Raw genomic sequence first — 13,275 nt, forward strand, 5'->3', positions numbered from 1 at the left:
AATATATACATATATCATCAAATCATCACTTTTAACAATTGGGAGGAGAGTTAAAGGACAACTTTCACTTTCTGATCTATGTCTTATGTTACTTTAATTCTTAAGACAGAGTAAGTGGTGTAATATTTTTTTTAATAACAAAAACTCAAATAAATGCATACGTATATATGCATAAAAGAAAAAAACTGAGAGGCAAACCACCAGAAATATTTATGGCTGAATGGTGAGATTATAGACAACATTATCATTCTTCTGGGTAATTTTCTGCATTTTTGAAATCTCCTAAAATGAGAATTTATTACTGTGATCGCTTTCCACTTAAATTTGCAAAAGAAATATATTTGAAAAATTATTTGTAGGAAAGGTAGAAAGTAGAGATTCCTAATGTTCTATATTATTTAATAAATATTTAATGAGCACTTCGCGCATGCTAGACATTGTACTCATTGCTGGCGTTACACTGGTGAATGAGAGAGACCCTAGCCCTGCCCTCATAGAGCTTAGAATCTAGTGAGGAAGACAGATACTCAACAAGGAATTACAGGAATGTGGGACATCGGTAGGGGATAATGAGTTGCTATGGAAGCACAGAGCTCTGCAATCTAACCTAGGGTAGGTGTTGGGAAGTCCTCCCAAGGACTAAGGCTAAAAGCTAAGTAGGAATTAGCCAGGCAACCTGAAAAGGGAAAGGCATTTTAAGCAGAGGGAAGGAACATTGAGAAATAAATTCAGCTTGCTTCTTTTGCAGAGAGCAGAGTCTCAAGAGACATAGTGATGAAGTGAGAGAAGAAGCAAGGAAGCTGAGGAAAGTCTGGCAAATCCTCTTAAGGAAAACCTAGGAAAATGTCTTTGCTGTCCCTTCATCAGCTCTTGAAGCTTTTCTAGGTAGCTCGGTGGGAAATATACCAGTTCTTGAAGCCACTAGTCACTTGCTCACTAAAGGAAAGCATTTTCAAAGAAAGGTACTTATAGTTACAATAAAAGACTGTGGGATTTTCAGGGGTTTTGTTTTTTTTTTAAGTCTTCATTTATTGGTAAAGCTTTCTCTTTAACTGTGAGGAAGGTTATTCTGATCACTTCAAAACATTTAACCTGCTGGGAAAGGTCCGAATGAGGTTGCACAGCTTATTTGCTCTACTGATAACCTTCTCCAAGTTACCGGTCATGCATGAGTAATTTGCATTAAGTAAACATGGTTATAGCAGAGCATTTACATTGATTGTATAGATTGTATCAGTAAGGATTATGAAAGTCAGCTCCAGCTAGCTGAAGCAAAAAATAGATCGCAAATATAAACACTTGGTTTTCTCCCTGCATACCAGTTCCCCCTTTTTCTCTACTCCAAATGAGGGGAAACATGGCTGCCGAAAGATTTTCTTCTCTACATCTCATGGTCTGAGTTCTTGAAGAGGGGCTGGCCCCTCTCAATATCAATGCCAAAATGTTTAGGGAGGGAAGGACTGTAATTTGTCAAACTTGGGTCATCTGGCCACCCCTAGACCAATCTTTTATGGCTGTTCTAAGAGCTTCACATGTATTAACTAACTCCTCATACAACCCTTGAGAGTAGATATTATTTTTTTTTTAATTTTTTTTTAACGTTTATTTATTTTTGAGACAGGGAGAGACAGCATGAATGGGGGAGGGTCAGAGAGAGAGGGAGACACAGAATCTGAAACAGGCTCCAGGCTCTGAGCTGTCAGCACAGAGCCCGACGCGGGGCTTGAACTCACGGACCGTGAGATCATGACCTGAGCCGAAGTTGGACGCTTAACCGACTGAGCCACCCAGGCGCCCCACTGATGTTATTATTAACCTCATATGAAATGCGGTGGAAATGATGCTGTGAGTCTTGGAGCCTCAGCCTCAAGAGATCTTGCCCCTTCTACTCTTGCTGTCTTAAAATCTTGAGACCACCGTGCCATGAGGAAGTTCAACATTATGGGTTGAATGTTTCCCACGGTCCTTATGTTGAAGTCTTAATTCCCAGTACCTCAGAATATGAACTTATTTGGAAACAGGGTTTTTAGGGAGGTAATCAGGTTAAAATTAGGTCATTAGGGTAGGCCCTAGCCCAATATGACTCACATCCTTAAAAAGGGGGGAAATGTAGATGTAGACACACACAGAAAGAACACCTCGCGAAGTTACAGGCAGAACTGGGATGATGAAACACCAAAGATTACCAGCAAACCGCCAGAAGCTAGGAGAGAGGCAGAGAACAGATTCTTCCTCACAGCCTTCAGAAAGATTCAACCCTGCTGACACTGTGACCTTGGAGTTCTAGCCTCAAGAACTGTGAGCAAATGAATTTCTGTTGTGTAAGTCACCTGGCTGTGGCGTGTTGAATACATCTCTTATTCTCCAATAGATTAGATTGTATTAGTTTGCTAGTGTTGACATAACAAAGTACAGAAGACTGGGTGAGTTAAACAACAGATGTTAATTTCCCTAAGGTATGGAAGGCTGGAAATATGAAATCAAGGTATCAGCAAGGTTGGGTCCTTGGTTTGTAGATGGCTGTCTTCTCCCTATGTCTTCACATGATCTTCCTCTGTGTGGTTTTTGTCCAAACTTTCTCTTCTTATAAGGACACCTTATAAGGTCGTGTCAGAATAGGGTTCATGCTAATAACCTCATTTTAACCTAATCACCTCTTTAAAGATCATACCTTTGAATACAGCCATGAGCTTCAACATACGAAGTTGGGGGAGGACATAGTTCAGCCCACAAGAGGCTGCACGGAGGAGAACAGAGACACTAACGGACGACAGCACCAACTGCCAGATATGTGAATGAGGCCATTGTGAACCTTCCAGCTCAGCTGCCCCTCCCTCTGTCACATGAGTGAGCCTAGGTGCCATCAGGAGCAGAACCGTCCAGCAAGCCATAGAATTGCAAGAAGGAGTAAATGACTATTGTTTTAAGTAGTAGGTTTGGGGGTGGTATATTATGCAATGGAAACAACCCCAGTACACGTGAATTCTAAACCAGGCTCAATTTCTCTACACTATAGTTACTGATAGGCTACATGTTGAGTGGATTGCTTAGTCAGTGATTTCATTATTACCACAGAAAAGGAGTAAATACTAATATATTAATTTACAACGAATGGATGTTATTATTGCTTCTCATAACATTTATATAGCACTTTGCTAATTGTTTGAAATAGTTTCTTAATAATTTATAAAGTTTTTTAATCAAAGAAACATTGAATCATAGACCCTTGGGGCTAAAAAAACCCAAGAGGTCATTTAATCCAACTCCTTATCTTCAAAGAGAATGACTTCATCCCATCTAGATAAGAATACTCCTCCTCTTCATCATCATCCAAAAAAACTCTTAAAGTGTGGATCTATAAATGGAACTGTATTTGGCACTCTATAGCCCTTTAAAAATTTAATACAAGAATGAGGCAGAGACAAACCACACATAAACAAATCCAAAGTACTGTGTGCACATACAGCTTAAAAATAATGGGTGAAGAAGATGTGACACACACATACACACACACACATATTATTCAGCCATGAGAAAAAATAAAATCCTGCCATTTGCAACAACATAAATTGACCTGAGGGAATTATTATTATTATTTTTTTCTTGAGGGCATTGTTAAAGTGAAATAAGTCAGACAGAGAAAGACAAATACTGTATGTCACTTAAATGTGAAATCTAAAAAAGCCAAACTCACAGAAACAGAGATGAGAGGTGCACCTGGGTGGCTCAGTCGGTTAAGTGTCCTACACTTGGTTTCAGCTCAGATCATGATCTCACGGTTTGTGAGCTCAAGTCCCACATCAGGCCCTGTGCTGACAGTGCAGAGCCTGCTTGGGATTCTCTCTCTCTCTCTCTCTCTCTCTCTCTCTCTCTCTTTCTCTCTCTCTCTCTCTCTCTTTCCCCTCTCTCTGCCCCTTCCCTGCTTGCTCTCTGTCCCTCTCAAAATAAATAAATAAACATAAAAAGAAAAAAAAGAAATAGTCTAGAATGGTGGTTAGCAGGGGCAGGGGTGGGGAAAATGGGGAGATGTTTGACCAAAGGTACATATCTAGTTTGGGGATAAGCTCTGGGGATCTAATACATAGCATGGTGATTATACCTAATAATACTGTACTATATACTTCAAAGTTGCTGAAAGAGTAGATCTTAAATGTTCTCAACACAAAAAAGAAATGGTTATCGTGTGACTTGATGGAAGTGTTAACTAAATCTATGTTGGTAATCATTCTGCAATATACGTGTCTCAAATCAACACCTTGTACAACTTAAAGTATGTTGTATGTCAATTACATCTCAATAAAGCTGGGGAAAAAAGGAAAAAATGCTACATATAAAATGACATTTTTTTTCTTCCACTTTATCTACATAAACATTTTCCGCCCAGGTAGATAAAACCAATAGAGATAAACATAACTATAAAAGCATATACACGTATACAAGTGGTAAAAGAAAAATTGGGGGAAACGTGACAGCTCTCAAATATTTGAAGGGCGGTTATGTAGAAGAAGAAAGATTTATTCTGTTCAGCTACTGTGTAGAATTAGGACCGGGGTGAAACAGAAGTTCAAGGAGGCATGTGTCAGTTTAACTTTCGGATGAACTTTTCAACAACTAGAACTCCTCAAAATAAATGAGTTCCCTCACTGGAGTTATTGTAGAGGGAATTCCAGATTAGCCTAGGTGACTTCTAAGGTTCTTTCCCAAACCCTGTGATGCTGAGCCACATGTCAAAATTAAACACATTTATCAGCCTGGAAATGCACACCGGTAAACACAGGGATCAGTGGAGCATTGCAACACCCGCCCCTCCCTCCTTCTGATTACCTTAGAGGAAGGCAATTGAATGTTATAGGCAAAGAATTGTTACCAGCTGTGGTTGTTTTAGGTAGGGACTGCGAAGGGTCCAGGGAAACTGCTAAATCTCTGTGGATGAGTGTGAGATTCTCTTATGAAGGAGGCAGGATCTGAGTAGTCCTGAGTACTGTAAGAGGCGTCACTTGGGAGCCATATTAGGGAGAATATGATTATTGCAAAAGTCATAGCTAAGAAAGAATACACTGCGAATTAGGCTAATTGGATAAAACATACATGCCTACGATAGGAGCGGTGGGGGTTTGAGGAACAAGAGATGATGCCCATTAAGCAATTATAATCCAGGGTGTCCTGGAAAAATAATTTTGAAACATTAGGTGAAAAACGTTAACATTGTACACAATGAAGGGGAGCGGGAAGCACAGTCGGCAAAGTGATGAGAGGAAGAAACGTTTTTGTTTTAGTGAGTTGCTTGGTGCTGAAGGTGAGGAAGCTAGGCAAGAAAGGCTAATAGCAGGAGAATCCAGCAGACATGACCTGAGTCGAAAGGAACACCGCGTTCATACAGATGTAGAGAAAGAAGTAGATATGAAAGACAATGTGAGAATGTGGCAATGGCCTGGAAATGCAGACTGGTAAAGACCGGGATCAGTGAAGTGTTGCTCCCGAGTCCCTTGCTCCTGGAAATAGTGGTATTGCTCCTATTACAGGGAAGGTAAAGATGATAAGCATCTGTCTTCAGTGTGCCTTGGTGATATGTCTGTCTGATCTTTCGTGCCAGCCCCTGGCTATTGGCTGGTTGAGGCTGGCCCTGTGCTACTATGTACCAGCCCTGCTGCTTTTTTTCACCTGGTTATTGCCCCCACCTGGAGCTCCCAGCTGCCCTCAGTTGGGTTTGAGACGGTACTACAGTACTACTTGGGATTGTTTTTAATGTTTAAAAAAATGTTTTTTAGTGTTTATTTATTTTTGAGAGAGACAGAGAGTGAGCGGGAGAGGCGTAGAGACAGAGGGAGAGCCAGTCTCCAAAGCAGGCTCCAGGCTCTGAGCGGTCAGCATAGAGCCTGACGCAGGGCTCAAACCCACAAACAGTGAGATCATGACCCGAGCGGAAGTCATGGCTCAACCGACTGAGCTACCCAGGCAGTCCACAAATGTTTTAAATGTTTAAATGTAATTGTCAGTCAAGTCACTTGGCTTTTGTTATATTGAGATGAAAAAATTTCCCACACCTGATGAACTAGGTTTCTCCCTCGTCTTATCACCATCCCGCATTCTTAAAATTCCCATTTCGCTTTGAAAATTAAAGAAAGGCAACTATCCACAAAATAAATGCACATATCCTAAGTCTCCACTTACAGGATACTTTAGTTTAGATAGGATCTTAAGAATCAATGGTAGAGGAATCTTCATATGCAAAACAAACATATTACATAACAGTGCACATGTGCAAAACCACGTAGGAATGACTAATACAGTGATATATGATTCTACATGCTTTTTAGGGAGGGGTTTGTGTGTGTTTTTGTGGCTGGTGGCAAGTGGGGGTGTGGGGGGGGCTCATCTGAACAAACACTGTAGAATTTGTTTCATAGCCTAAGTTATACAACTTGAAAAAATTAGGTTTGGGAAAATCTTATGGACTTCTGAAAACATTCATATTTTTTTTTGTACAAATAGTAAACGCTTATATGACAATAAATGTCAAATACTGTTTTAAGTGTTTTATGTCAACCAATTTAATTCTAACCACATCCCTGTAAGATAGGTATTATTGTTATTATCACTTCACCGATGAGGAACTGGTGCACAAAAGGTGAAGTATTTGCCCAAGATTAAATAATTAATAAGTATCAGAGTCCAGTTTTGAACTCAGTCTGGCTTCAGAGTCCCTGCCCTTAACCACTGTACTATACTGTACTCATCTATTATGGAACATGCATGAATTAGCAGAGAGGCCATGCCATTATCCTCAAATTAAAATTCTCTCAGAAAGCAAAATCCAAACAAACCAAACTCTATGATAACCTTTATCCTGTGTCAATGATTTTTCCCCCTGTAGTTGCAAACACTTTGGGAATTAAAAGAAAAAAAAAGTATTTTAAACACGGGAAAACTTTGATACAAATGGAAAATTCACATTCTATCCAGTGCCAAAGCATAGTGCTTCTGTTCCCATTTAGGGGAGCAATTTCAGTTATTTCTGGTTACACCCTGGATGGCAATGGGATAATTCCATACTGCTTTTATAGTGGTATCAGTGTCAGGGGATGGTTCATCTAAGGTCATCCTGGTTCTCCGAAAGATGCAATAAGGAAAGCTGCATCCACCTTTCCCTCCAAACCTGTCTTCCCAGTGGTTGTTCTCTTGCTTCTTTGCAATGCCTCCCATCCTGTCTGTTTTAATTTTAAGAAAAATTTCAGGGTGGTACCTGCAATAACTGATACTTTTTATCAAGGAAATAAGGAAGTGAAGGGAATGGCAAGAGGATAGTTATCAAGTTCTTTGAGAATTTAAAAAACTGGATCAATAACGGGGCGCCTGGGTGGCGCAGTCGGTTAAGCGTCTGACTTCAGCCAGGTCACGATCTCGCGGTCCAGGAGTTCGAGCCCCGCGTCAGGCTCTGGGCTGATGGCTCAGAGCCTGGAGCCTGTTTCTGATTCTGTGTCTCCCTCTCTCTCTGCCCCTCCCCCGTTCATGCTCTGTCTCTCTCTGTCTCAAAAATAAATAAACGTTAAAAAAAAAAACTGGATCAATATTAAGATGCAAGAATGTGCAGGAGCAGAATGATTAGTGGATATTTATACATATGTATGTGTGTGCATGGATAAAAAACACTGCTGTCTTGCGTCACCCTCTTTAGACAATATAAGCTAATGATGAGTAAGTTCTGACTCAGAAACAGGGTCAAAGAGAAACATTTTTCCCCCCTTTGTCATCAAAAGGAGACCTGACCACGTGCACGGTACATAAAGCATACCGGTGGGAAGATTAGCTTTACTGTCAAGCATTGTAAGGGTAACAGGAACACACATGTGGTTAGACGGTAAAGGAGCTCAAGAGGAATTCATGGTAATATGAGGAGTGGGGCCACAACTGCTTCTCCAGTGAGACTTCAAAGTGCAGACAACCGAGGCGAGTGAAACTTAACATCATGAAATAATTTCAAAAGACTACAATAAAATAATAATGTACCTTTTTTAGTATCTTCACGTAAATTTTGTATAATCTTAGACTCTAGGCCTGCTGCTGACAATGGTGTTGAAAGGGAATCTCCTGGGCGTTTTAGGGAGCCTCACCTGGATGGCAAGCAGCAAAAGCCTCGTGCGTTTCTGTCCCGACTGTGCCTGCTAAAGAGCCATGCACCTGGGGCGCTCACCGCAACTGATATGACAGGTGGAGGTGGGACAGAGATGGCTTTACCTCCATCCCCCAAAGGAGGTAGCATGTAAAGCCGAACGTGGGAGGGATCCCTAAGGCGGATTCAGACCTGGGAGGCCCAGGTGGCGCGGAGGCCGACCAAAAGACCCGAAGGAGCTGTGGACGTGCCAACGAGGTGGGCTCTGGGGGGACCCACCCCGTGAGGAGGCGGGGGCGGGGCGGGCGGGGCGGGGCCGCCGGGAAGCCCTCCCTCCGAGTAGCGGAGGTGACTGGTCGGGCTGGGGGCGGGAGACGCTCTGTCCCACGCTCTCCCAGTGCTCGGTGGTTTAAAGATGGCGGCGGCGGCGGCGGCGGCGACGGCGGCGTTGGGGGCGCGGAGCCGCGGGAGGAGGAGGGAGGAGAATCTGTGAGTCGCCCAGAGGCAGCGCAGCGGCTGCTGTGAGGAGTCCGCGTGCGGAGCCGCCGGCGGCCCGACCGCTCGGGGCCGGGGCCTGGTCTGGGAAGGAGAGGCCGGAGCAGCGCCGGGAGCCTGAGGCCGGAGCCGAGGAGGAATGTGACCTGGGGTCGGCGGGGGCGCGGGAGTACGCGAGCGCAGGGATGGGGCAGCAGGTGGGCCGCGTCGGGGAGGCTCCGGGGCTTCAGCAGCCGCAGCCTCGCGGGATCCGGGGCAGCAGTGCAGCCAGGCCCTCCGGCCGCAGGCGGGACCTGGCGGGGCGCACCACAGAGGCCGGCTTCAATATCTTCACCCAGCATGGTGAGTGTCCGGGAGCCGGCGTGAGGGCGTGGGGGAGGCTGGGGGTGGGGTTGGGGCGGGGTGGGAGGCAGACAGGCAGCTCTAGGGGGTCGAGGGGTGGCGGGGTGCCTGAGACTGGGGGCGGAATCCTCTGCCATCTGGGCCAGGCACGGGAGGCGAGTCACACCCCTCCCCCCCCCTCCCGTCTCCAGCCTGGCTGGCAGCTCCTGGGGGCGGAGAAGGAAAGAGAAGTGGTCTTAGGGACCGTGGATGGACTGTGCTGTATCTTGGGACACTGTGTGGCTCGGTGAAGACGGTGGATAGTATCCCCATGGGAGGGAAGGATGCTGGGAGGTGTGGGCTCGATCCAGTAGGTGTTAGTGTGAATCGGTCGTTAGCGAAGGGAACGGGTTGTGCCTCAACGGATTTGGAAATAGGAACTGAATCTCAGGAGATAGTGGCGTTTAAAGTGTATATGTACGTGTAAGTCAGACTAAGAGCAGTGTCAGAATAGTGAGCTGTGACCTGAAATACTATTCCGTGGCAAAGATAAGGGTAGTGTCTCAGTACTTTTGACGTCCCCACCCTCCCCACCCCCGCCCCAAACTGCACATGAAGGGCTTTGCCAGACCGTCCTATGTTCTGCTTTCTTTTGAGTAGGATACACTTCTGAGAAGCTGGTAGGGGTTAGAGGTTGGTGGTCACGGTTAGGACTTTGGCTGTGAACAAGAGTTTTCTTCCTTGTTCATATGCACATGTGTAACATGTATCCTGCGCTATTCTGGAACCTATTGCTTTGGCCTCATTATCCAGGTATTTTTAGAATGGTTGTCTCCCAACTCTTTTGATCATACCCTCTTATCAGTAAAAGAGCATATACTCCAGGAACTTATGTATCTGTTAATTATATATGTACTTGTTCTGCTGTACCGATATGTTATGTAACTTGTAAATGCCCACAGAAATAGAATTTAAGAAAGGATGAGATGAAAAAACAAGTATAATGAGAATTCTGATATTTTTCTACCCTGCAGCCCACTGGATCCATTTGCACTTCCTCTGAGCTACACCCACACCACTTTTGAGACCACTTTTCTAGAGGAAGGAAGAGTGGCGAAGGGGGAAAAACAATTGAGCTTCATGGGTTATCATGAGATATCACAAGACCTTAGGCTGAAGAGATAGATGTCACATGGATAGATGTGACAAGGACTGCATAGTTGAGGTTGGATGAGAGGTTGGAATTTCACTAAGGAGGCATATAGAAAATAATAAAGGATAAAAGATACAGGGTGTCTAAATTGAACAATATAGGGAGGAGAAGGAAGGAAAGGAAGTATGACTGTTAGAAATGGAGTTTTGGAGGAAATAATGATTGTATGCATAGCATTATGCAAAGAAAAGAGATGAACCTGGGGAGCTGTGGCTGCTAGCTGAGTTGTATCACAGAGCTCTGGGTTTGGACTTTGTGAGCATGCTGAGTTGTTTCTCAGTGGAGGAGATATAAATTATTTTGGGCCATTCAAGTGTTACATGTCTACTATGAAAGATGTGAGTCAGCTTCTCTTCCAGGTATATGAACGTTTTCATGAAAGTGCTATATATGAGTTTTTATTGAAATCACTTTCTAAAACACAGGAGGAAAGAATGGATGAATAGTTTTCAAGGAAGATCATTCAAGTAGCCTCACTTTGTGGGAAGTGTTAGTAAGCATTAAACTTGGCCCAGTAGGGCAGCAGTGATTCTCTTCCTCTAGCATCTTACTGAGGACAGAAACTTTTCAGAGACGGAGGAATGTCATGAAGAATGGAATGGGAAGAGATTTTGAAGGATGGGTAGGACTTGGATCTATGGATCAAGAAAAAAAGGACAGGCTGGGCAGGAGAAAAGACTTGAGCATGAACAATGGGAATTAACATAATTTGCTGATGGGATAGTGAGGAGACACCTGTTTGGAGTGAAGCAAGTCCTCCAGGAGTAAATCTTAGAGCAAAAATGGCAAGAATCAAATTCTGGCCCTGGCTCCACCTGGCTGTGTGATTTAGTCACTTATCATCTTTGGGGTTCTCTATCTGCAAGATGTTGGATTGGATGATTGCTAAGGTACCTTCTGACTCTAAGATTTTATGATTCTAATTGAAGCAGTGGGAAGAAAGCTTTGAATATATTTGATTGGGCCTGGGTAATGGAAAATGTGGCAGAGGAGTTAATATCAGTTTACCTGATTGGCGAATTCATAGAATATAGCATCAAGCCCAAGTGTGAAATGCTGAACAGTTGGCCTTAAGTGGAGGCAATGGAAATGGGGGGGGGGGGGGGGTGAGGGTGGGTAAGTTTGAGGGATATTTCATTCATTGAATAAACAAAATTTTTTTGAGTACCTATTATGTAACTGGGCTCTGGGGATCTTGCTGTGAGCATAACAAGAGTCTCTGCTCTTGTAAAACTTAGAGGACTTCATGATTCAATATGGAGGATGAACAAGAGATCACTTTGGAATATTTATAGAGGGCATTAACTCTGGGGCCATTCTGCCTGGATTTGAAACCTAGCTCAGATGCTTATTTTATGTGTGACCCCTGGGCAAGTTATTTAACGTTTTTGTGCCTTGGATTCTCCTTTTGTAAAATGAGGATAAGAGCACCTAATAATAATAGTATGTAGATTAAATTAGTTAATATATGTAGTGCATGATAAGAGCTAAATTTGTGTCAGCTGCTGCCATTACTACTATTATAAAAATAGGGGTGAGTCGAAGACTGTAAGGTTTTGAAATTGGCTGAGATGATGATTATTGACAAGTTTGGAAGTGAGAAGCTAATTGAAAGGATGGGAATAGGGTAAGTTTGTTGCCAAAGTCTAGTATGAAAAGAATGTCATTAGCAAATAATACAGGAAACAAAGGTGAAGTGAGTACTGTTTCTAGACAGATCAGTGTTTATAAACTTTTCTGTAGATCAGAGTTTCTCAGCCTTGGCAGTGTCGACATTTTGGGGTGGATGGTTCTTTGTTGTAGGGGGCTGTCATGTGCTTTGTAAGACATTTGGCAGCACACTGGCCTCTACTCACTAGATGCCAGTAGCAACCCTGGCCTCCAGTTGGGACAACCAGAAAGGTTTACAGACATTACTAAATGGCCCCTGGGGCAGGGGGTAAAATTGCTCCTAGTTAAGAACTGCTTAGAAATACATGACACATTCTGAATTGAATGAATGAATGAATCAGATTCAAAAGCTCCTCAATCTATCATTTGACATTTACACAAAAAATTTGGATCCTGGAACAAGTATACAAATAGTTTCACGAGATATTAGCACATCATTTCATATATGGAGTTGAAGTCTGGCAGGCTATTGAGTTTACATGTAGGTTTAAAGGTAGATCAAATGTTTTGTAGTTAATCAGTAAAAATGTACAGACGTTATAGAAATGGCTTAATCGGAGTCCATGATTTTTCTTCTGTAGGAAGAAATATTTTCTCGTTTAAAATGAGAATGGTATTTTTATTGTTTTTTCTTTTTTTATTGTTAATGTATGGGTAAGTTGTTATAACTGGTCAAAAGTGATTTTTATGAAAATAATTTAGAAGGAATAAAAATAATATGGCTGTTTTTGGTGTGAAAGGGGTGAGTGATCTATGACTTTCCTGAACTCTGCTATTGGACCTTTTTGGTGAGCTGATGTTTTGTGACTAGCGATATGGGGTTGGATGCTTGTATTTTTTTTTTTTTTTTTTGGTATATTCTCCATTTATTTTTTAAATTTACATCCAAGTTAGCATATAGTGCAACGATGATTTCAGGAGTAGATTCCTTAATGCCCCTTACCCATTTAGCCCACAACCCCTCCAGTAATCCTCTGTTTGTTCTCCATATTTAAGAGTCTCTTATGTTTTGTCCCCCTCCCTGTTTTTATATTATTTTTGTTTCCCTTCCCTTATGTTCATCTGTTTTGTCTCCTAAAGTCCTCATATGAGTGAAGTCATATTTGTCTTTCTCTGACTAATTTCGCTTAGCATAATTCCACCCATGTAGTTGAAAATGGCAAGATCTCATTGTTTTTGATTGCCGAGTAATACTCCATTGTATATATATACCACATTTTCTTTATCCATTCATCCATCGATGGACATTTGGGCTCTTTCCATACTTTGGCTATTGTTGATAGTGCTGCTATAAACATTGGGTGCATGTGTCCCTTCGAAACAGCATCCCTGTACCCTTGGATAAATACCTAGTAGTGCAATTGCTGGGCCATAGGGTAGTTCTGTTTTTAATTTTTTGAGGAACCTCCATACTGTTTTCCAGACTGGCTGCACCAGCTTGCATTCCCACCAACAATGCAAAAGA

At 42.7% G+C, this 13,275-nt stretch overlaps 1 protein-coding gene across 4 annotated transcripts in view; it reads left to right on the forward strand.

The window, feature by feature from the left end:
- Window positions 1-8,498: 8,498 nt before the first annotated feature.
- ABL2 (ABL proto-oncogene 2, non-receptor tyrosine kinase) overlaps window positions 8,499-13,275 on the forward strand; it is a 111,819-nt gene continuing 107,042 nt past the window's right edge. For 2 of the 4 annotated variants that reach the window (XM_027074317.2, XM_027074318.2), the window contains exon 1: window positions 8,499-8,947. In XM_027074317.2, coding sequence (XP_026930118.2) covers window positions 8,791-8,947 — 157 coding nt within the window. In that variant the 5' untranslated portion in view covers window positions 8,499-8,790. The remainder of the gene's footprint in view (window positions 8,948-13,275) is intronic. The other 2 variants (XM_027074320.2, XM_027074321.2) reach the window with 1 other exon arrangement.

The sequence above is a fragment of the Acinonyx jubatus genome, chromosome E4, assembly GCF_027475565.1.
Source record: "Acinonyx jubatus isolate Ajub_Pintada_27869175 chromosome E4, VMU_Ajub_asm_v1.0, whole genome shotgun sequence".
NCBI lineage: Eukaryota > Metazoa > Chordata > Mammalia > Carnivora > Felidae > Acinonyx > Acinonyx jubatus.